Source organism: Grammomys surdaster, unplaced genomic scaffold, assembly GCF_004785775.1.
Source record: "Grammomys surdaster isolate TR1022 unplaced genomic scaffold, NIH_TR_1.0 264, whole genome shotgun sequence".
NCBI lineage: Eukaryota > Metazoa > Chordata > Mammalia > Rodentia > Muridae > Grammomys > Grammomys surdaster.
Window position 1 is genome coordinate 6386962 of NW_021604705.1, and position 24392 is coordinate 6411353.

The 24392-nt window shown below is 36.9% G+C and overlaps 1 protein-coding gene across 1 annotated transcript in view; it reads left to right on the plus strand.

The window, feature by feature from the left end:
* Sema3e (semaphorin 3E) overlaps positions 1-24392 on the plus strand; it is a 230035-nt gene that overhangs the window by 200121 nt on the left and 5522 nt on the right. The window contains exons 10-16 of the mRNA XM_028776074.1: positions 503-647; positions 2859-3081; positions 5214-5305; positions 7709-7750; positions 7933-8099; positions 12113-12180; positions 13198-13337. Of these exons, the coding sequence (XP_028631907.1) occupies positions 503-647; positions 2859-3081; positions 5214-5305; positions 7709-7750; positions 7933-8099; positions 12113-12180; positions 13198-13337 (877 nt within the window). The remainder of the gene's footprint in view (positions 1-502; positions 648-2858; positions 3082-5213; positions 5306-7708; positions 7751-7932; positions 8100-12112; positions 12181-13197; positions 13338-24392) is intronic.

Consider the following 24392-nt stretch of genomic DNA (forward strand, 5'->3'; position numbering starts at 1 on the left):
CATTAAAAGGGAGGTTGGAAAGATGGGTATCAGGAAAAGAACTTGCTTTTCAAGCCTAGCAACCTGAGTTTGATCATTAGAGTGTTTGAAGGAGAGAATTGAGTCTTGAAAAATGGCATCTGCTCTACATACACACTGTAGCTCATGCGATTCCAAAAGAAGTGTGTGTGTGTGTGTGTGTGTGTGTGTGTGTGAGAGAGAGAGAGAGAGAGAGAGAGAGAGAGAGAGAGAGAGAGAGAATAATTTAAATAAATTTAAAAACACAATATAGGACTTAACAATTACAAAGTGAAGTTGCACAATTTTATCCTTAAAATGTCATTTACACATTTATTATGTGGGAAATGAAGGAATGATAGGTCTTTCAGTCTCATTACTTAAAATATTGTTATAGGTAAGATTTCTATAATATTCTATAAGTGCTTTTTACTCCAGAGACTTAATTCTAATGTATATATTTCGGTGTATTTGACCAAGTGAATTCTTAATTTCTACTTTTCAGCAATATATTTAGAGGCCATGCTATATGTGTGTATCACATGTCAAGTATCCGGGAAGCCTTTAATGGCCCATATGCACATAAAGAAGGCCCTGAATACCACTGGTCACTGTATGAAGGAAAAGTCCCCTATCCAAGGCCTGGTTCTGTAAGTATAATCGTTTAACCTACTGGTTTTATGTTTGAAGTCTTTGTTTAATTTATTCTCTTTTACTTTGCAGTTAAAGTGCTTAAGAATTTCATATCTATAAGAATGTTCCAAAGTAAAGAGCTAACAATGGCATGTTGGGTTTTATGCTAATTATTTAATGCCAGGGACATAACCTTGAGTGGTTAAGTCTTAGCAGCATTATAAAGTATGCCCCCACTGATATTTCAGTCCAATAGCGACAAATGAATTTTCAGTTGTGGGGTGCTGGTAAGCATGGAAATACTCAATAAAATGGGGATAGTATAGTTTTCTTCGAGACTGTAGAGGCTAATTAGCATCACATGTCACTTCTAAGCAATAAAATCCTTTTTGATTTTAACATTTTAATATTTGTGTTGACTTCTGTATTTCCCAGGACAGACTTGCTCTTTAGGTGTTCCATCCTTTACTTCTGCAGTCTTACTACCAAAGGTCTAGTTATATCAACTTCTGTCCTTTTTACTAGGACAGGTCTAAAACTCACAATAATGAAGATGGTGATGTAGATTTAGATTCTAGATCACATAAGCAACTAAGTTGGAAAAGGTTTCCCTGCTGTGTATTCTATATGAGTCACAGTGTGCAGACATTTAGCTGGTCAAGCAGGTCCGTATCTTCATATCAGCAAGCAGTGGTGAGACTGGGATCCTACAGACTCATAGAGGAACCATTTTTGTAATGCCAAAGCTCCAAATGACAGCCAACCTCACCTCCATTAGCAAGTGTAAACCTTTATCACGATAATCAGCCTCACTGACTTAAAATTATGACTTCCAGTAAGATATAAAGTATATTTTATTTCACTCTATTGCTTGAAATTGCAATCTAAATGGGGAACCCCAGTCCTGTGGCTTAAGCTGAAAATGCTTCTTGAAACCACATGGCCTTAGAAGAGTTGGAGGAAGTGATTGGTTGTTGAACTTCTTCCAAGATAGACCAAAATGTTTCCAATAACGTATTGTGCAAGTGCAAGCAAGTGCACAATCCATGCCAAATTCAGGCATATGGACTGAGTTTTTAAAAACAAACAATTATAAATGCCCCCTTTATGGAACCTGGTTGCTTAACTACTGCATTTATACAGTAAATTAGAAAAAAAAACCAAGGTATTCTTGTGCCATGTTGATTCTGGAGGAACACATGTGAAAGTGAGAAGCAGTTGTTAGCAAGCAAAGATCAGCATGACTATTCCAGGCAGTATTGCCTCTTGATGCTCTGGAGTTGTGTGTTTTAGCAAGGCAACATGTAAGAGCAAGAAACTAGTGGATTCTTTCGTCAGTTTCAAATACGTATGAAATAATACAAAATTACGCAGATTTTATCAGGACATGACAAAGAGTTTGTCTTCTTAATTAATGATGATGGAATTGAAATAACTCTGTACTAAAATGCCAGAATTATACAGTTAGAAAGCAGAACTATCACCACATTACCACAATGGTTTCAGTAATGAGAAACCTATTTTGTACAATTATGGTCGATTTATTCATTCATTCATTTATTTTTTAATGCAAAGTCTCACTTTGTAGCCCAGACTGCCTTTAGACATGGGATCCTCCACCCCTCATCTCCCCAGAGCTGGTGTACACCTTGCTGAGCTGTTATCCTGTTATGGATTTTTAAAACTTTAAACATTAAACATTTATTACCAAAAGTCATTTTTTTTTATTTTTTGATGAATGGTGGGTCCTCCCTTATTCCTTTTCTCTTTTCTTTTTTCTTTCCTTTTCTCTTTCTCTTTTGTACCCTCTTGCCCTTCTCTTTTTTCCCTTTTATTTTTTGTGCTGCATTCTGTTGAATCCAGAGCTCCACATATTCAAGCACGCTAGCACTAAACTTTACCAACAGTGGATGACAGACTCTTCAGCCTATAGTTTGACTTCAAATAAGAAACAAAATTAAAAACCATGAAAAACATTTTGCTCATTTTTCCATTCTATGGAACTCAATGTTCTCTGTGTCTTTTCAATGGTGCATTTTAAAGATAATTTAGGTATCTTTTGAAAATAAGAAGACTGAATCCATTTCAGCAACCAAAGTTGTAGAGCTACTGTATACAACTATTCATTGCATGAGCTTCTTTGGCTTCTGTAATTCTTCTTGGTGGTGATCACATGTTTGCTCTTTAGGTGTAAGAGAAAAAAATGAATTAACCCATGTGCATTTCAGTGTGCTAGCAAAGTGAACGGAGGCAAGTATGGAACCACTAAAGACTACCCCGATGATGCCATCCGATTTGCAAGAATGCATCCACTAATGTATCAGCCCATAAAACCTGTTCATAAAAAACCAATACTGGTAAAAACGGATGGAAAATACAACCTGAGGCAACTAGCAGTGGATCGAGTGGAAGCAGAGGATGGCCAGTATGATGTTTTATTTATTGGGACAGGTAAGTTCCTAAGAAAGCATTGATGCGTTACAACTCACTCTCAGATATCATGTACCAATTGGCACATGTCATGTTGTTCCACTGATAAAGATGAAATGACTAAATGAATTCATACCTTAGACTAACACCATCACATTAATTCTTATTCATGGGAAGGAACTTGCAAATTGTTGAGTTCTGAGGAACACAATCTGCATGGGTGCCTCAGCTTTAAAGGTCCTCCTCTCTGTGTGCAGCACACACCTGGACACAGCAAGGCCCTTAAGAAGTGCTCTGCACTGTGAGGTGTCAAACAAGACTTTGCCTGGCCTAGAAAATGAGGTATTGCTAACACCAGTTGTTCATGCTTCTCCACACTACTACCTTTTCATTTGAAAAAATAAAGATTTAAGCAAAGAAATATTAAACTAAATTTAATAGACCCAGAGTGTAGGCTGTATTTTATCACTGTTGATAAGGTTAATAATATTCTCTGATGGTTCAATATTATATAAAAATCAAACCTCTGTAAGAATCCTAAAATTACCTGATTGTTAGTGCATACATGGTTGTTTCTGATCACTAAAAAGGGGGGATGAGGGTTCCAAAAGAAAGACTGAAGTGTGATTAAAATAATTTAAATGTTTTATTTTAAATGTCTTAGAAAGCAGAGCAAATATTCAACAACCCAAAAGCTATTCTCATTTGATTGATCAAAGCCCATTTAGAACATTCAGGAAATATCTTCTACATCATATTTAACTCACTGATATTGTCACATTGGGCCACAGTCTTCCAAAATCAAATTAAACTATTACAGACAAGTAAATTGGAAAAGCCAATAAATGGTGGATTTCTCCCCAATAATTATCAGGCCCGAGCTCTAACACAATATGAGGCTGTCATTATTGCAAAAGTTGCTGCTTCCAGACGAATAAATCAGCTTACATTTTTGCTTTTTATCTGATGTAGTAATGTACTCTAATGTGTGCTTAAGTTTCAAAATGTGACCAGTTTTATTCCTTTTAGTTAATAAAAAGTAAAGGTGATTGCTATCAGGTTAATTATAAAACAATTTTATTAACTTATATATAGGAATTGACAAATTCTCCATAGGAAATCTCACAAAATTTCATGGATTAATACTTCCAAAAGTCTAATATATTTTATGGATCTTATTTTTTGCCCATAACAAGTTATATGTGTGGGTAAGTGTATTTCTTATTGCGTTTTAAAAGTAGATAGAACAAATAATATCAGGAATAATAAAGCATAAAATGAATCTACACTAGAAATACAATTTTTTAAAACAGCAGGCAGCTATGGAACCTGAGTAGATAGATGGTCATGAATTATTGATCTTCCCTTGATGGCTGGCCAGAAAGCCCCAGATGTTACTGTCTTCACATGCCTAGCGCAAGGATTACAGGTGTGTGCCTGTGTCAAGGTTGATACAGGGGTTTTAAGACTGAATTCAGATCCTCAAGATTACATGGCAAGCAGTTTCCACACTGAGAAATTTTTCTAGCCCATCTTTTCAAATTTATATGGTTTTATGTATTCTTGATTCATTGATGTGTATAGTTTCCCTTAAATTAAAAATTTAGGGCAAAGAATCAAAAGGAACAAATTATATCAGAGAAAGTCAGGAGCTGAGAAAAGTCTTCTAGGACCTATGTTATTAACATATGTTGAATTTTTATTACCCAAACCCAGATATTTGAAAAACAGTATGCATAGGTCTTGGAATGAGCCCTGTGATATTGGATTTGCCTAGAATATGGTACACTCTGTGTTCAACACTATGAATACAAAAGTGTCTGACCCATTCTCCCCGTGCGGAGGCTTCAGGAGAGGATCATCTTGTCTGATGCATCACAAAAGAAACTTCTGAAATATGAGAGAGTTTAATTTCTGAATCTATGATTTTTGTTTTTGTATTGACCTAATCATTTGAAAGAACATGTATATTATTTAAACTTTTGGTAAGGTATGCAAAAATTGATCTTTGCTAATTAAGGTTATTGATGTATAAGTAGTCACATGCTTTTTAACTGCCTTCTTGTTTTGTGCAATCCTATTTTCAGTTCTCTTTGCAGTCTGAGTCCTTAGCCTCTCCACGTTGATTATTGCTGGAATTGCTTTTCTCACAGATACAGGAATCGTGCTGAAAGTAATCACAATTTACAACCAAGAAACAGAGGGGATGGAGGAAGTCATTCTAGAGGAACTTCAAATATTCAAGGTAATGTAATCAGCGATAAGGCCAAGATTCAGATAGCATGCACAATCAAAGCTGAAAACAGAGAGAAAGCTGTCATACTGGTTTCGGGAGGTTTTTCTCTGGTGTGTTTTGGATACAGAGAAAATTGAAGTGAAGGATAATTTAAAATCCAGTGCTTCTCTGTCACACTCAGAATGTTCAAAATTGCCAACATTCATGTAACAGAAAAACGTGTCAGTATCCAACCACTGTCCTAATGGCACACTTATTGCACATGTGAATTCCAGAGCAACTACTGAAGACTCACATTTTGCCCAAACATATTATTAACACTGTTGCTAAGTGACACATTTCAAATAGTGCATACTGTGGCAGAAGGAGCCTGATGTGTTTAACTGTAATATGTTAATTATACAAAACAGTCACCAAGAAATAGAAGTTATATGGAAAGAATAAAAATTTTTTGACAATATATATTTATGTATATGAACTTATAATCAGTAAATACATACTGTAAAGTGTCACTAATGAAACAAATATCACATTTAAGCCTACTCACCAGTCCTGAATCTCATTTCTGCCCACGAGGATCTTGCAAATTCCTGATCACAGTATTTTCATCTGAACATCTCACAGCCTTGTTTTCTGTGTGTTTCTGTTTGAAGGAACATAGTCTACATCATTGATGACATAGTGCTGAGCTCACCATCAATGACATTATAAGTCACGGCTGAATGAAGCTTCAGTCATACGTAACGGTACATTGTATCACATGTGCATTAGAGCACAGCTGTTTTGAGTTTCGGAAACACTTCATTGCACATTGGTATCATGCTTGGAGCACATTTTAAGCATCAAAACACTATTGAAAAGGTTACTAATAAAGCAAAACCAAACAATACTAACTAGTCTATGAGATGGACACTTTCTTAGACCAAAGACTGAAGGATTTGAAGAGTCACCGTACTGATCCAGCTAGGGATGTGTATATTCCATACTTCTGCTTTTTTACTGCTGTGCTGCTCCATTTGTCTGAAAAAGAAAAGCACATACTTCAGGTATTAATATTAGAATTACAATCTACAGCAGGTAGACATATCAGAATCTGCAAATGATAACGACTAACTACATATGGATATAATGGATTTCCTTTGAAAGAACTGGCTAATGGAGGAAGGTGTTTTGTCTTTGCTATCCTTCAGACTGGATTTGCTTTTTGCTTCTCCCCAGAATAGCCTCCCTTCTATCTCAACTCCTCCAAATACACTTGCTGACTTTGCACTGTAGGCATCTGTATAAGATTTCATTTCACATTTGGTACAGTAGCTCTCTTTGCCAGGACACAGGAGTGTATCTTTTTCACAAGAACACTTTAGGAAAATTGGTTCCTGGATGAATACATGAATAATGCCCGCCTGTGCAGAGTTTCATTGTCCAACTGTTACAAAAAACATTTATACATACACACATATACAAATACACACACACACACACACACACACTCACACACACACAAATAGATAAAACAAAAATAAGACAAAAACCGATAGGGTGGGAGAGGTGGCTCAGCCACAGAAGATGCTTGTTGCCAATACTAATGTCCTGACTTTGAACCCCACATGGTGGAAGAAAAGACCAGATTGCTAAAGGAAGTCCTGTCACCTCCACACATGCATCATGGTACATGGGCACACACTCAATAAATACATTCAAAGAATAATATAAAAACTAACATAAATAATCAAAGAGTTTCTCTTAAAAATTAATTCCTCAAAGGGTAAATATTTCCAGAGTGAATTCCATCTGTCTGGCATTTCTCTGCTTGGAGGATTAACATGGATTTCCTTGTGCTCCTTAAAAGGCTCAGTTATTAAGCAGCATTGTTAAACTAACCTGAAGACTGCTAATGCTATACCATAGTCTGTCCTTCCTCTATTGTTAGTCTAAGAAAATGAGGTTCTTTATCTTGATCAAAGAATGTTCAGTGATTTACTATGGTCATTCCAATACACACATGCTTCATACAGGCTTGAGTTCAAATAATTAAAAACCATAAAATTTCCTAGCCATAACAAATATTCTAAAACATAGTTTACTTCTAAAGATTTAAATACTTTAGTAAAAAGTTTATTTTATTATTCTAAAGATAAATCAGTTTGTGAATAACAAATACTATTCAAAGCAGTTACTATTTACTCCAGAGACAAAGAATAAATTATATCCACAGTTGCTTCTCATATGCTCAATTGTTCTATTATTAGAAAATAATTAAAAGGTGTGTCTTAATCATGTTGGATTTACTTAGTGATTTACTAAAGCAAGAGATACAAGCTGCAAGCATAGAACCTTTCATAACTATTTTGACTTCTTGTTAAGCAGCCGTTTCTGGATTTACTAAAGATAAGTCATTTTGATTCATTTTAGGATCCAGCCCCTATCATTTCTATGGAAATTTCTTCAAAGAGAGTAAGTTGCTTGCATGTCTGAGTATTTTCTCTTTGTTACTCAAAACCAAGGCACTTACGAATGTCAACACGTGATTTACGTAAGCAAAGAAAGTTGTTCATGGTTTTCTATAGCACTGTAGGAACATGGGCTATCTCAGGGAAGTCTGTAAACACGTCTGCTGAGCTCCTTGTTTTCTACAGCAACAGCTCTATATTGGATCAGCCTCTGCTGTGGCACAAGTCAGATTCCATCACTGCGACATGTATGGCAGCGCTTGCGCTGACTGCTGCCTGGCTCGAGACCCTTACTGTGCCTGGGATGGCATATCCTGCTCCAGGTACTACCCAACAGGTGCACACTCAAAGAGGTAAGCCATTCCTCTATATATCTCTATCTATCTATCTATCTATCTATCTATCTATCTATCTATCTATCTATCTATAATATTTTTTCTTCCTGTATTTTTTTCTTTTTGTGTCCATTCAATGAAAATAAGCTTTCCTTTTATCTAAATAAACTACCCTACTTATATTCTGATCATGAAAGTAAGCATTCATAGGTGAAATTTTTCTTCACATACTGTTGGTGCACTACAATGTACACTGACCAGACATGATCATCCTATTTGGAGTTTTTCTTTTTATCTCGCTTTGCATCAAATCTCTTCTTACTTCCCCTGCAAGGCATAATGAAGTTCAGATAAACTTAGAGTGCAGAAATGGCGAGCCACCACACTTGAAGGATTCAGAGACTTAAAAAGAAAATAAATAAATAAATAAATCCTAAAACACATCCTGCAGTTTCCCATGTCCCCTCAGGCAGCTGGTCTTCATTTATTTCATTTAGAAAGTGAATATTTTAACTCCTAGGCAAATGCATGACCTGTGTAATTAATGAAATGTGTGATTTAATTCAACACAAATGAAAGGTACCAAGAGACCTCTGAACTCTGATGTCTTTAGCTTTATGAAGTCATTGCCATTTGCAAGGAAAAGTAAACTCAAGCTATATTTAAACAGGATTTTAGGCTCACAAAGAACTTTGAAGGGTATTTTTCTACTCAAGTTATATGAGGTTGTATATATATATATTAAAAAATAAATAAGAAAAACAATCTTATATAATAAGTAGGCTGCTTTTTTTCTCATGCGGAATAAATAACACAGAGAACTATGTAAAATTCCCTCAGAAAGAAAATTTGTGTGAATTTCAATTACTTTTACCATTTAATTTTGGGTTATTTTTCCAAATATATTTTGAATCAAATTGAATCTAAATCAGTATATGTATCCTTTTAGGATCACACAAAAATTTCCCTCCCATCCTCTCTCCCTCTTTTCCTCTCTTCCTACCTCACTCTGTTTCTCTTTTTCTGTCTCTCTGTCTCTCTCTCTCTCTCTGTCTCTCTCTGTCTCTCTGTCTCTTTCTCTCTGTCTCTCTCTCTCTCTCCTACACACACACACACATACACACACACACACACACACACACACACACACACACACACACACACACACACGCACTTAGCATTCTAAGAAGGATTTAAAGACGGTAAAATAAGCCAAAGACGAAGTGAGCCTTCCAAAGAAGTGTGGGCAAAATAATTTACCAACTGTACGAAGTGCGTGAGCGACTCATTTCCTCATTTGTACAAAGACTTGTAGGTATTCCGACCCATTTGTGAAGAATACAGCTGCAGTAGTGCTTTAAACGATGAGGATCCTACTGCAGGTGCGCCATCCCGCAGGCTTGGCTATGCAGAAACAATGCAAGACCTTTGTTACAGGAAGCCAAAGCCTCAGGCATGCAGGAAGTGGAACCACAAACTGCACTGGTCGGCTCTCTGAGCACTTTGGATACTTGACCAAGTGCAATGTACAGCATGTTTTATTGCATTCTCTATAAAGCTGAGCACACTCTTACAAAAGAGTCTATGGAGGTTCTGGTTAAAACAGATGGCATGGATTGCTCAGACGGCTACGGAGGTCCGTGATCAAGGAAGGAATGAAAGACTTCAGTTCATCTGAAGGGATTGCTTTAAACTCGTGGGTTTTAACATTTTTTGAGTAAATTCACGTTGAACTAACACAAAATACAGAGATTTATGAGCTATAATAAGATGTTGCCACATATGTATATGCTGTGTAATGAATTAATCAAGGTAGATGCACTCATCTCATTAAAATTTTATCATTTAAATTCCTCTCTTTAAACTTTTAAAATCAAGGTGTGTGTGTCTATGGACAGAGGTCATCAAATGTTTCTCTAAATTTCTTTGTTGTCTGTCTTGAGTCATACCACAGCAAGTATTTTACAAATATGATCATTTTTTTGATGCATTGTCATTGGCAATCATAAAAATGTTTGTAAACCTTGCACCATTTGCTTATGAGTTGCCCACAACAATGTTGAGTTTTAAGTGAGCAAATTCCAGGGCTAGTATGTCTGTCTTCATCTGCTGTGCAGCTTTTAAAAGTAGGAAACCACATGGTTGATAATATTTATAAAACTAGGTTAAAAGAGTAACTTAGAAAAGGTTAGATAAATGTACAAAATATCAGGGAATGGAAGTGGAGGATAATATGCAGAGTGGGAAGCCTTGCTTTTAAATGAATTAACTCAGGTCACGGTACTAGAGATCTTTCACTGTGTCAGATTCCTTTCAGCCTCCACTCACTCCTGAAGGAAAAGCTTTTGAGTAAGTTCCAACATGTGGAGTTTGCTTTTATAGGATCATGTCTGCCTCAGACCCGAATAGAAGCTGGAAGAGAAAACTGGTCATTTACATAAACATTTTTTTCTTGCTCACAGAGTGAAAATGAGTCAATAGGGGAAATACTCTACTTCACAGTCTGGCCTCTTCTTTAAATGGTCTTCCAAAACACACTGTAATCGACGGAGTTGGCGCCTTTCCTTCTCCTGGATCTCCTTTTGTCTATTTCTGTTGTTGTCTTTAAAAGTTTCTAAGAAGTAAAGGATATAAGAAAAATATGCAGCCTTAAAGAATGCTAGGTTTCTTTGCTCAAACATTCTTCTTTTGATAATAGCAGGTTTTATGTGAACCTGGTACAAAGGACAATTATATTGGGATACTATAATAGGAACTGAAAGCTCTAAGGAAGATGTAACCTTTTTATAAACGCATGTCTCCAATTATTTTGAACAAATTTTTGAATTATTTATGTACCATTCAAATATCTAGAATGATGTAGAATGCTGTTTCTATTATCCTCAAATGGCTAGCATAATAATCTCAATAAAACACCATCTCTGCAATACGGAAACTCTTTCCTTCTTTGCTCGTTTTTAATATCTATTTATTTTTATATGAGTACACTGTCACTGTCTTCAGACACACCAGAAGAGGGCATCCAATCCCATTACAGATGGTTGTGAGCCACCATGTGGTTGCTGGGAATTGAACTCAGGACCTCTGGAAGAGCAGCCAGTGCTCTTGACTGCTGACCCATCTCTCCAGCCCTTCTTTGCTCTTTTCAATCCCCTCTCCTCCCATAATCACCAATGGGCAGCAGAACCATGATCATGTAAGAGAGAAAGCAATACTGAGAGTTGAAGTCACACCTTAACTGGCATCAGTCGTGAATGCTGTCTACACTAGTATTAAAAAACAAATCCCTGAATCTTCCTAACTTTGCTTTTATTATAAGTTTTTGTTCAGTCTAGCTCAATGCAATGATACATGTGGACTTTAATTTTGTAAAATTCTGGGTCTTTTGGTCATGTTTTCTGATCGGCAATTCATTTTAAACAAAATAAAAACAAGTATTCTTCTGTATATAGAGAATAACTCTGAAATTTGATTGATAATATCTTCAGCTTTTGCCTTTCCTCATGTGAGAAAACTCTCACCCATTGACTATCATTCCACTGAGGATGTTCCTAAAGACAGTGGAGAGATCTAAGACCAGAAACAATGAAAAGTTGAGACTCTAATAAGTTAAAATCGTTGCATTCAAACAACTTTTCCCTCCTTGTGCTTCATCATATGTAAGAGCTTGGTTGTACTTTCTACTCCAATAAATGTTCCTACTGGAACTATCTGCACACACCCGTTGTCATCTCTTTGCAAACTAAACGTTTCTTGTTTGTAATGTAACAAGAAAGGTGATAAATTACTATGTGAGGATCTGGAATTCAAACTTATGTAAGCATTTAAAGAGGAGCATTGGATAGATCTGCTAATCATCAAAAATATCCCACAGAAATGAAAGTGTGAAGCTTGGATTTCATGCTAGTTTTATGTAACAAATAACTTTTTTTCTGACAACAGAATTTTGATGGAATCTTCAATGTGGTTGACTGTATTTTGAAACACAGGAAATTGAAATCTCAGAGTCTTCTAAATTTTCTTTCTTCCAGGAGGTTCCGCAGGCAGGATGTTCGGCACGGCAATGCTGCCCAGCAGTGCTTTGGACAGCAGTTTGTTGGTAATTCTTAGAAAAATCAATTGTTATGATTTACCCAGTGTATTCTGAAGATGGACTGCACATTTCTGTAAATGAGTTGTTTTCCTGAAACACTGTCATTGGATGTATTGTTTCTTTCCCATATATTTAAAATCAGTGGATGGTATTATACAGAACTAGCAAAATTAGCTCCAGATAGAACCACTAAAACAATCTGATATTAGAGATTAAGACTGAAGGATGTTAGGACCAGAAACAGCATGCCAGTGACTGACGGCAGTGACTCAGGACTTACCTCTATGTAGCCTTGTCTGTCCTGGAACTCACTCTGTAGACCAGGCTCGTCTTGAACTCAGAGTCTGCCTGTCTCTGCCTCTCTGAGTCCTGAGATTAAAGGCCTGTCTCACTACCACCCAGCTCATATGATTTTACTATGTATGTAATTCATGTATCATCTTTAGAACAAATGAAAACGTTCCTCTCCTGCTACCGTAATTTTACAACTGATATGAGCTGTCCTCAAATTTATCACTGGGAGCCAGCAGTGCTTATCCCGCTTTTAGAACTTGCAGACCAGATTTTATTTATTTATTTTTTTATTTTTTTGTATCCAAGCAGACTTGGGATTCAGTGAAGGAACTCCAGCTTCTAGAAGTATGAGCAAGAGAAAGTATGGCAGTAATCTCGGGATGTTGAGAAGCCAGGTTTGAATGTGAGGGTGAAAATTCCTAGGAAGTCAGATCGTGTCTTGTTTCGACATCTGATAAGCAAGCCTCCTCCCTGCCTTGTCAGGAACCATTCTCACTGATTTCTGGTGCGCTGCCGTTTGATGTACTTCATCATTGTTGTTGCTACCCCACGGTTTAGAGCCAAGTTCTCAGATACCACATTCTAATCCACTTTCTCATTGGCTTGCCTTCTTAATTTGCATATTCCCAGTAACGGACTGTTTACACTGCTGTATGGCCTGAATAGAGTTTTTACAATTAGCAATCAAATCTCAATCTCAAAGCTGATGCTATTATCTTTCTGTTGTAGGAGACGCTTTGGATAGGACTGAAGAGAGGCTGGCTTACGGCATAGAGAGTAACAGTACTTTGTTGGAATGCACCCCAAGATCACTACAAGCAAAAGTTGTCTGGTTTGTACAGAAGGGTCGTGACGTAAGGAAAGAAGAGGTAACTCAAAGCTATGTATTCCCACTTGCTGTCTTAAAACTAGAAAAATAGGTGATTTGAATATTTAAAAGGAAACGATGTTGAGCTAAATATGTCTTACTATTTCTAGATTATAAAACACCCAAACTTGGTGAAGTGAGTTTTAAATCTTAAGCTGGGGTGGAAGACGCAGGTTAATCTTGGAGCATTAAGATCCAGCCAGACTTCTTTCTGATCTTTCTGCTAGTGAAATACCTGTCCCAAGAACACAGCATGAAGGGTCGCTAAGAAATGATACTATGGCTATCTTCTAGGCTACAAATACACTCCTGCATGTCAACACACATACAAACCCAATTTTTAACAAATAAATTTTCTTTTTAAGTGTTAATTATGTACTTATAAAATTGTATAATATAAATGTAGTGACTGTGCACATTTCAATTAGATTAACTTCTATAAGTGTATGAATTGATACTTTAAATCATGCACAATGATGGTTCCTGTATTTCTAGATGAAAGTACTTACAGCTTCATGATGAATGTCATGACGATATATTAAACTATATCTACCAAGGCAGCATTCCTGAGACATAGCAAACCAAATGTATTAACATGTCAAATAATAGTGATGCCAATATTAATAAAGCTTTAAATCAATATGTGACACAGACATGGGGTTCTAATCCACTGGGAACAAAGGCAAGCCTTACCACTCTCCACACTTTGAGTGCTTTCGGAGATTATTTTTCCAAGGTCACTTAAGGATTAGAGGCTGTGACTTCAGTACTTGGAGACACAAGGGAAGAGGCAGACTTGAAGCACACCTGGAATGGTCTGGAGATTGTTACAAGAATGTGAAGGTGACATGGGAGAGCAGGCTGCATCCAGGGCATAGTGCCTTGAGGAGAGGAGATTGCTGATCTTTACTGAGGATTTCAATTCTATTCTCACCAGTGGAATTTCACATTAGCAATAAGAATGTTTATAGCAGTGAAGAGATCCTGTTGAATACAGTGCAGATGGTCTTTGCTGAAAAGACATTTTCTAGTTGAGTGATTGATGGGATTCCTAGAGCCCCGCCTTCCTTGTGCACTGAGGAGAGCCAGGAGTGCCTGTCTGACAGGTGATCTAGGTGAACAGTAGAAATGATTACGACAGCTTTTCACTGGAGATAAATCTGTCCCTGAAGTCTAAATCATGAAGTCCCCCAAACTCACTGACTCTTTCTTTCCTTCTTACCTTCTTTCCTTCTCTCTCTCTCTCTCTCTCTCTCTCTCTCTCTCTCTCTCTCTCTCTCTCCCCCCTCCCTCCCTCCTTCCCTCCCTCTTTCTTTCTCTCTTTCTTTCTTTCTTTCTTTTTTTGGTTTGGTAGAACTAAAAACCTAACACCTTTAGTCTATAGGTATACAGTACATTTTTGAGGTGATGAAATTTATAAATTTTGGGGTTTCCTGACTATTCATTAGATAAAGCCAGATGGAGACCTGCCATTGAAAGTGGGACAGAGGCACAGACCCACACCTAATCAAGAAGCTATTTGCAATTGATAACTACTGACAAAGGGAAGATCACTTTTCTCCAATGCTGTGTCACTGGGTATATCAACCTCACCCTTTGGTGGGCCCTATGTCCAGGGGTAGTTGAATGGCACAAAACCAAATCTCCCTCTCCCCTTCCTTTCTCTCTCTCCCCCCTCTCTGTGTGTATGTAATTTTTTTTTTTGAGAGGGAGAGAGAGAGAGAGAGAGAGAGAGAGAGAGAGAGAGAGAGAGAGAGAAGATGAGAGAAAGGATGTGTGTGTGTGTGTGTGTGTGTGTGTGAGAGAGAGAGAGAGAGAGAGAGAGAGAGAGAGAGAGAATAGAGGTAGGTAGGTAGGTAGGTAGGTAGGTACATACTGGGTGAAGGGAAACACATGATTGATTTATGATAAAAATTGTAAAAACAAGAAAATTAAAAGCTTCATCATGCTAAGGCTTAGAGATAATAATGGAAGTTTATCAGGAAAGAAAAGCTCTCCTAAATTTGCATGGCAGAGTACCAACACACATATAGGCAAAGCTATTGCAGCATACTGCACTGAATTAAACTGTTTATTCATTGCCAATACATTTCCCCTTCTCAAATGTGAGATGAAATGCTTTGTAAATTCCATCGTAACACTTGGCAGGAGGGGACCTGGGAATAGTCCACAGTTCCAGCAGTCAGAAGGCGTAAAGACAGAAGTAATTCTTTCATCAGTAGACTTCTGCACTCAGTGAGCTCTGGTTCTCATTTGGAACTCATGTAATCTGCCTCATTTGGAAGTCATTCCGACATGGTGCATCCATCAGTGTTCAACTCTGAGCTCCTTTCCCATCTCGCTGGTTATGTCTACCTTCTTCCCAACTGTTCTCTAACATATATAGCTACTGATATGTAGAATTCTGCATTTACTCTCTGCATAAATATCATAGCATAGTCAGATAATTAATCATTTCGATAGACATAGCAATATATGCATTTAATTATTCACAAGTTACTGTAAGACAAAATTTCTGACTTCATCGAAGACCAAATGTATAGATTCTACACTGAAAGCATAATTACTTAGAAAGTAAGCCCTGTATTTTATTTAATGAACCTTTTGCATTTATTATCATTTCTATGTCTAATTTACTTTGAGACATAGTAAGCATATTGCCAAATGTAGACCATTATGAAGGATGTTGAATTTTGCTTAGTCAAATTCTTAGCTCCTATGAGGTTGCTGTGTGCCTTACTCCTGGCAATAGCAATCAAAATTCATTCCTCACTCACTTCATAAACTTGGAAAAGATCATTAACTTCTAAGACCATAAGGTATGAACCCCTTCCTCCTATTGAACTGAAATCTTAGATTCTAGGAATTTTATTCCCTTGAAGTATCTATAAATACCTGTTACACCGAATCTCATGGTGTTATCCATAAGTACAATATTACTATGGGTAAAATATTTGATCATGTTATTCTTTAAAAGCATATACCTGAATTGCCATGCAACATGTAAAATCTCATTTGTGTACCTTATAAACTCTGGATACTAGCACTTCTCTCAAATATATATCTTATAGTTTCCTGTTTCCTCAAATACACCATGTGGAAACAATATCTACATATTTTATTAGATCTTTAAATATAAAAGTGTGTCTTCCTAAGTATTTCATACAGGACATATTCCATTGTTTGTTATGTTTTTAATAGTTACTGGAAGCATATTAAATATTCAGTGAATAAGTTAAATATATTGGTTGCTAGACATAACATTGTGATATGCTAAGGAAAAGATTCTTAAAGTTCATTTGACAGAAGAAGTTGTTCATTTTTGCAAACCTACTGAACACAGGTCTATGCTAGGCACCTTCCTTGTTGTTGCTGGATCTCTCAAAAGAATAGTGGGTGTGATTATTTTCTTCTTACACTTACAGAAATTGAAGTTGAGAGGGTTATGGTTTATATACAATCAGTGACATACCCGATGTTTAAACTCAAAATTTCCTGACCCAGTGTTAGCTTATAGTCATTCATTGTCTGAGTATTGATGACTGTATAGTCTATAACAACCATTCTAAAAACATAGTTTATAATCAAAGTAATTGAAACCCAGAATATGTAATAACTCACACTTAATAAAATAAACCCAGGACTAGGTCTCGTTCTATTAAATGTTCTTTCTACAAAATGGCAAAATCTTCTGAAGTTAGAAATATAAATACAGTTTCAGATGCTCAGGGTGAAGAGCAAGTGGGAAACATCTCATAGCAGTAGTACAGACATTTGACACCTGCCAGTATAATCCCTACGAACACTTCAGCAGGCTGCTTCAGCTTCGCTGACAAAGCCATCATTATTCATGTTCAAGTATCTAAGAGCCCTTGCCATAATTTGATCTTTCCCCATTCTAAGCTCTGATATCAGGAATCGTTGTTAATAGTATATGCAACAATGGCTTTTCATCTTTCATGTGACTTCTGAGTCTTCTACTACTCTGTATCTTTTGGTAAAAGAGTGCTCCTGCATTTCCATGAACTGTTGTGTCCTCTGAACTTGTGTGCTTTTCACTACCCTAAGCCTTTTTTTTCCATTAATACTTTTATTCTCTGCAGTGGTCTGGTGGGTGCTGAACCCTTGTGGGTAGAGAAAGTGAAGCAAATAGAAATTGAGGTAGTTCTATAAGAGCAATGGGCTATGAAGTTACCGTGTCTTGATATCAGTTTAAGAGGGAATGGGGCCAAGAATGGGGCTACCTCTCTTTGCATAACTTGGACAATGAACAATTAAGAACTAAAGGAACTGAAAACTATGAACAAAGGGAAAAGCATATATTTAAGAAGATGTCAGACTCCAAAAGAACTAGAAAACAATTACTGATTATAGTTATCATTCATTCAATGCTTCCTGAGTGCCCTGAGCTGTTCTGAGCACTCTATACACAGTAACCTACATAAAACTTCCAGCATTTCGTGAAAAAGTATTATAATATACATTAAGAAAATGAAATTAAGTTGCCAGTAATTTTAGAGTAGATTGGTTTAAGTGACTGGAGACAGAAAGATCAGACAGGGATATGATAGAACCTAAGAGAAGAAATTAGGTAGGATATGCTAATCAGAAACATCTTTTGCAAAATGCTGAAAACACGTACTCAGTTTCTAGCAAGAACAGAGTAGCGGGAAGACTACGGAAGAAGCCATCAAGCAGTAGGGTTATGGGCACATCATGCATCTGGGTTGAATGAGAAACAGTCAGCACAGAGGGTTGTACCAAAGCTAAGATGAGAGAAGAGAGGAACTGGGAGACAAGGGGAACCATGACTTTTAGTTTGTTTCTTTTGAAATATGGGACTTGGCTCTGTTTGCAGTAGAAAGGAAGTAGCCAGCGGGGGTTAGGATGTGCGGCTAACTGGGGAAGCAAGATGAAGAACATGTGTGAGAGAATCTAATCACAGAGAAAAGTGACAGGCCAGATTCTAAAAGGAGCAAAGACTGAGCTAGAGGGATGGTTCCACTGTTAAAGGCAAAGCTCGAAAAGATAGGAAGCAAAGATGTCTCTTCCTCTGACTGGGGAGAGGGATGGGGAACAATAGTTGATTTAAGTGCATAGTGTGATTTCATCCACAGATGAGGGGTTGATGGTCCAATGCTCTGCTGTCATTAATTCAATTTGGTGAGCACATATGGTTTTACATACCATTTTCATTAAAGATAACAGACCAAACTTATATGAAGAGGATGTAAATTGTTATTTTCTTATGGTTGCAAAAGAAAGCCACTTCTATAAGGAAATCTAAATCATCACCTTTCCTAGTTCATTGATTCCCAATTCCTACAATTCTACATACTTGAATGTATAAGCCCCCCTCAAAATAATTACACATTTTCAGTCCCAACATTGTTAAGGAAAAAAGTTTTTCTTGTTAAAATATTTAGCTACATAATTAAAATATTTTCTTTCCCTTGAAATGTATAAAAATTATATTCTAGAACACAGTAAATATTATAACATGCATTATTTGCTAAGATTTATATGCTTAATAATTTAAGAATAGTGACAGTAGAGACCATGATTCACAAAAAACAAAGTATTTATTATATAGCTTTTTATGAAAAAATGTTCTGACCCTAGATTTCAAGGTTGATGAAAGTTCTGATACACTGAAACCTTACTATTTAGTACTTGTGAAAGGTACCCCTGTATTTTGAGGAAAACAACCTATCAGGAAGAACCAACTCCTCACTACCTAGTGAGCACTAAAATATCATTACATGAATCCTTACTAAAACCAAAGCAACAACGTGAACAACGCCTTTGAGATTCAATCTTCTGGACTGATGTTCTTTAGTCCTGGAATATACTAATGATACTGTAAGAAGACTGGGTTTTAATATCATTGGCAAGGTTACCATTTTTTAACTCTGCATTTAGTCAATCCACTAAACTGTACAAATGAATCAAAGTCACTTAAATCCTGCTGAAAAACGCAATAGTCATGCTTAACCGGGTGATCAGTGACTCCTTCCACCTAACTTAAGAGTTCTTGCTTCTGTGTTTACTGTATATAGCAGAGTTACATCTTCGAAAGTAAAAGAGTTGCAGAGTAAGGCTTCATTTCATCCAACATCTTGGTTGCTACTTGACTCCTTCTTCTGCCCTTCATCAACACTAACAATAATGTAAGGGATCAAAGACAGCTATGTCTGTGCTTCTGTCTCAACACACATGCACAGAAACCATGGGGTTTTGTTCTGTATCAGCCTTCTTTGTGTTTTCTTGTTTTCATGACACAAAGTGCATGAACTATTGCCGAGTTTGAAACATCTGCTTAGTAATTTTGATGTCTCCTGTTTTAACCCATTAAAAGTGTTCTTTTTACAAAACAAATAATGTTTCGCAATTGGCAAACATTCAGACCTTGAGTTTCAATGAAAAAAAAAAACTTATAGCATCAAATGTCCTAACTATTTTCTTGTTCTGAGATAGTCATTTAGGTTGCTTATTTAGTGAAAAATCTAAAGACTTCACATAATTCCTGAACTATGAACAGAGAACACAGATGCACCTAAAGCTTTAGGAAAATCTCTTTTTGATTAATTCTTCAAGATAACACTGAGACATGAACTATGAACTATCTATGGAAGCAGATGCAAATATGTGTTTTCTCCCTCTGAGATTGGTCGGGTCAGGATTTCAATGAAACCAGGTAACACCGCCATATAGAAAGCCCTCTGCAGGCACATGTGAATAGGAAAGTGTGACAATTCCCTTCATTTTCTGACTGCTCTTGTTATAAAATATGACTTTGGTGGCCTAGAAAATTAAATCTCTGTGGAGATAATCCAGGAGAGAGCTTTGCATGTGAGCACATATTTTGATCTAGATTGGACAGCTTCGGTTGAACTGCTCTTGGATATCTTCCCTTCATCTGCACTGAGATAAACACTTTAAGGAAATCAGTGTATTCCATTCACTGCTGCTCTCTGGCACGTCTCTCATTTCATGATATATAGGGGAGATTTCTGCAGGACTCAGTACCCGAAAGATGTACTTCTCCACAGGGTACATTTAAAAGGATGCTTTACAGGTAAATTGACTCTTAGAATTGCTCGTATGTTCCTTGTTCCTTTGGCCAGTAGGAATCCCAGTGTTAAGCTGTGCTCGTAGGACAGTTGTCTGGTTCCCTATGGCGAGCAGTTCTATATTAGAGCTTTCCCCTCTCTCCTCTTACTTTTCCTCTGTTCTGATGTTCTTGTCTCTGGAACACTAATGACATTCCTTTAAAACTTAGTTTTGCTCTGATTATCTTGTGTGCCGTTGTCCCCAGTGATTATATATGCTTGGATCTGAACAGAACCTAGAAATCAGATTAGTTCATTTGTTTGCCAGAGTAAGTTATTGATTACATTAAAACCCCAGTCTGACTTCTTTTTGTCTCTGGCTCTCATTCTCATATTTGAGTCTTCTTTTTTAACTCCAGTTAGATAAATTAGTTAATCCTGCTTAACTATTGACAAATTGCTGTGATTTGCCTACAACATGTCTCTTGTTTGCTTTTATAGTTCCTGGACCACCTTTCTCCACACTCTTACCTGCTTCCCAAAGTGTCCATTAGAATGATTGACAGCAGTGCAATTCCATATTTGCATAGTAGATAGTTATATAATATATTAGACATCAATGAGTTATAAAAGTAACACTTATATTGCACTTATTTCTTTTAAAACTCCTTACCACGGTTTATATCATATCCTTGATTTGAGATATCTCTCTTTCATTCTGGTGAGAACTGAACATCCTGCAAGTACATATCCATCGTAACTTTGAGTGCTTTAATAACAGTCATTTCTGCAAATAATGCTGATAGACCCAAGTATGAATCTGTCAGCACTGTTCATTTCTGTGACTATTGTCTGTGTGCGTGTGTGTGTGTGTGTGTGTGTGTGTGTGTGTACATGTGTGTGCACATATGTATACCTTGCATGGTATACAATTTATATGATGTAGGTGATGATCAGAAGACAACTTTTAAGACTGAGTTCTGTACTTCTTAGATTACAGTGGTCAAATATTGCACAGCGAGAAATTTTATTCTACAGGCCATTTTGCACATCTTGGATGTTTTAAATATGGTGGTCACTCAAATTTGAATCTCATTCATGATTTTCATTGTCTTATGCTAGAAAAAAAACTTTCCTTTTCAAATTTGTTCCCTGTACAGTCCTAGACTTCTACAAAAGAGACAAGAAGCAGTTCACTCTCTAGTTGGCAATAATCTCTGTCATACATATTAAAGCATACTTTAGTAAAAGAAAATTTTACTTTTATCTTGTCAGATATATTTTTTCTATAAGTCAAACATTTCTTATGTCAAATATGTGTCATATAAAAAAAGCAACCTGCTGTTAATCTTTATTTTTGACAAAATTGATTTTGTTATCTGGTTATAATGTATTCTGTGTTACTCCAATTCAAGGCCCATGTCTGTCTCTTTCCATTGCAAGGCATGGGACCAATGTAGCTTGTACAGATCGGGGCTACTGCTTCCTTCTGACCAGCCCCCGGTTGTGCACAGCTCCTGATGAAGTTACTTTTTTTATTTGATATAATGGCACATCCTGAATCAATCTTTATAGTAAAGAATATTAAAACCATTTTTAGTAAGAAATGCTGCGTTTATATAGATTGCCCAGAAGAATATTTGATAGAATGATATATTATGGTGCCATCTTCTTGACCACAGAAATCTGGACTGCAGACAGAGAAAAATCACAGCTGTGTGAAAACAATCCTGTAATCAAGATTTGATGTTGGGTGTGCCCTAAGTTAGCTAAAGTACGAGGATTAAATCATGGAAGGAAAGCAAGTACAAATTTCTAAGTCATATTTATTTTTAGGTATCCATTACCCATAGAAGGTACATTCAATAATTAAGGCCATCTAACTTACATAGTGGATACTGAGAGTTAGAATAGCATTTATTCCTGTGAATTCACTGTAACTAGGAAGGGCAAACAAAATTATGAGTATAGCACCATTTCTGTGGTGCAAATAACCAATGTAGAATAACTTCCATGGTAACCGTCATGTTTCTTTGATGTGATCTGGGCTCTATATGACTATAATATGATGCTTCTCAAACTTGAACATGTACTTATGAATGAAATATTACCTTATAATATCAGACATCAAATATTAAACAAAAACATACCCCTAATTTCACTGGACACAGGGCTAGAGCTCATCTATTTTCCATAAGTACCTGATTACACGCAGGGCAATAGAGTGCACATTTTGTCTTTTCTCATGTGTTATTCACTCTGACAGGAGAAAGGAGGGAGACAGAAGATGATGCTCACTGTAGGTGTTTGTGGGTGCATGGTTTTTCAAATGAAGCCAATGTCCTAGATTTTCCTTACGTATGTGTGCTCCAGCTGTCTTCCCTGAGTCACGGGCTGTTACTGGAATCATGCTGTCTTCTTTGCTATTGAAATCATTGTTAGGTAGTTCTAGGAAATGTGGATGTTGGATCCATTTTCACGGACATACAGCACTGCCTTGGGTTTTTTCACCCAAGGGCAAATTGATATGTTTCGCTTACCCTCTATTCTGAGCCCTGCACTTGTTAAGTAATGACTCGTGAAAAATAAGAGCAATCTTTTCCTTCACAGCTTTGTAATGTGAAGGAAGAAAAGAAAGTTGCATTGAAAAAAATGACTTAAGGAACACATTAAACATCTTGTGTGTTACGAACACCAGTGATATTGAGTTGTAAAAATACATAAAAGAACCTTATGGGTAAAGAAAATGAAATTTAAACCTAGGACAAAAAATTTAAATGCACTAGCATGCACTAGAAAAGGCTTCACTAAAGAAGAGAAAGAATAAGAACAGAATGGAGGATGAAAGGACATTGAGGAAGCATCACTCCTAAGAAATCATCTCGCTGGTGTATGAAACGGCTCAGTGAGTAAAGGTGCTTATTGTCATGGATGACTTTGCTCATGGGACCCACATAGTGGGAGGAGAGAATCCATTCTTACAAGTTGTCCTCTCACTGCAGCATGTGCCGTGGCACACACACAATAATACATCCGCATACATACATGCATATGTACATACATAAGCTGGAAGAGAAAACAAGGTGGCAGTGTCACAAATGGAAGCAGACAGAATTAGGGAAGGAGACAGTTGATTCTTTTAATATTCTGGATGTCCCCATCAACTGCTCTCAAAGATGTGATGTCTGCATGAACTATGACACATCCTAAAGGGTTTATTAGCTATTTAGAAGAATGAAGAAATGCATGCGTTTGTATTCCTGTAGCCTTAACTCATAAATGATCTTTCAGTGTTTGAAATAGACACCCTACTATTGTTGAAAATGTTTATAAATAAATTTAAAAGTCTGCATACCCTTAAAATTATTATTTAGCATGGCACTTTTTTTCATTGAAATAACTGTCTCCATAAGATAATATGGGACAATAACTATAATTACTATGTGAGTGTATGTGTGTGTGTGTTTGTGTGTAACTTTCTACCTATTGCGCTTGTAGTGAGGCTTGGCTAGCTCCCTGGCTGCCTTCATGTTCCTGCTCTATGTTCCCATACTAATGGCAGCTGAAGTGCCAGCCCAGGAGCACTGCCCTGGCTCCACGAGACCGAGGCATGGCTGCTTTCTCTGCCGGTCAGCTCTGTGGAGTCTATGGCTCTAAGCATGGCTCTTGGGCCAACTTTACCACCCCCATAATGCTCGGCTCAACCCCTGACAATATCCGCCATGCCTGCGGTACCTGGTAGAATGAAGACTCTTAATGCTTAAAGATTATCCCATGGATTTACATTTCAGCAAATACTCCATACACAAGATGCCCACACAATTAGAATTGTTACCCAATAACTAACCTTTAGGCATGAATAACTACCCAAGAGTCCTAGAGACATGGACAGACATCTTTCCTCTCCTTCTCATCTCCTTCCTCTTTTATTTCTCTTTCCAACACCCAGTTCCACCTACCTCTTCTACTGACCAACCACTGAGCTCTACTACAAATACAATGGG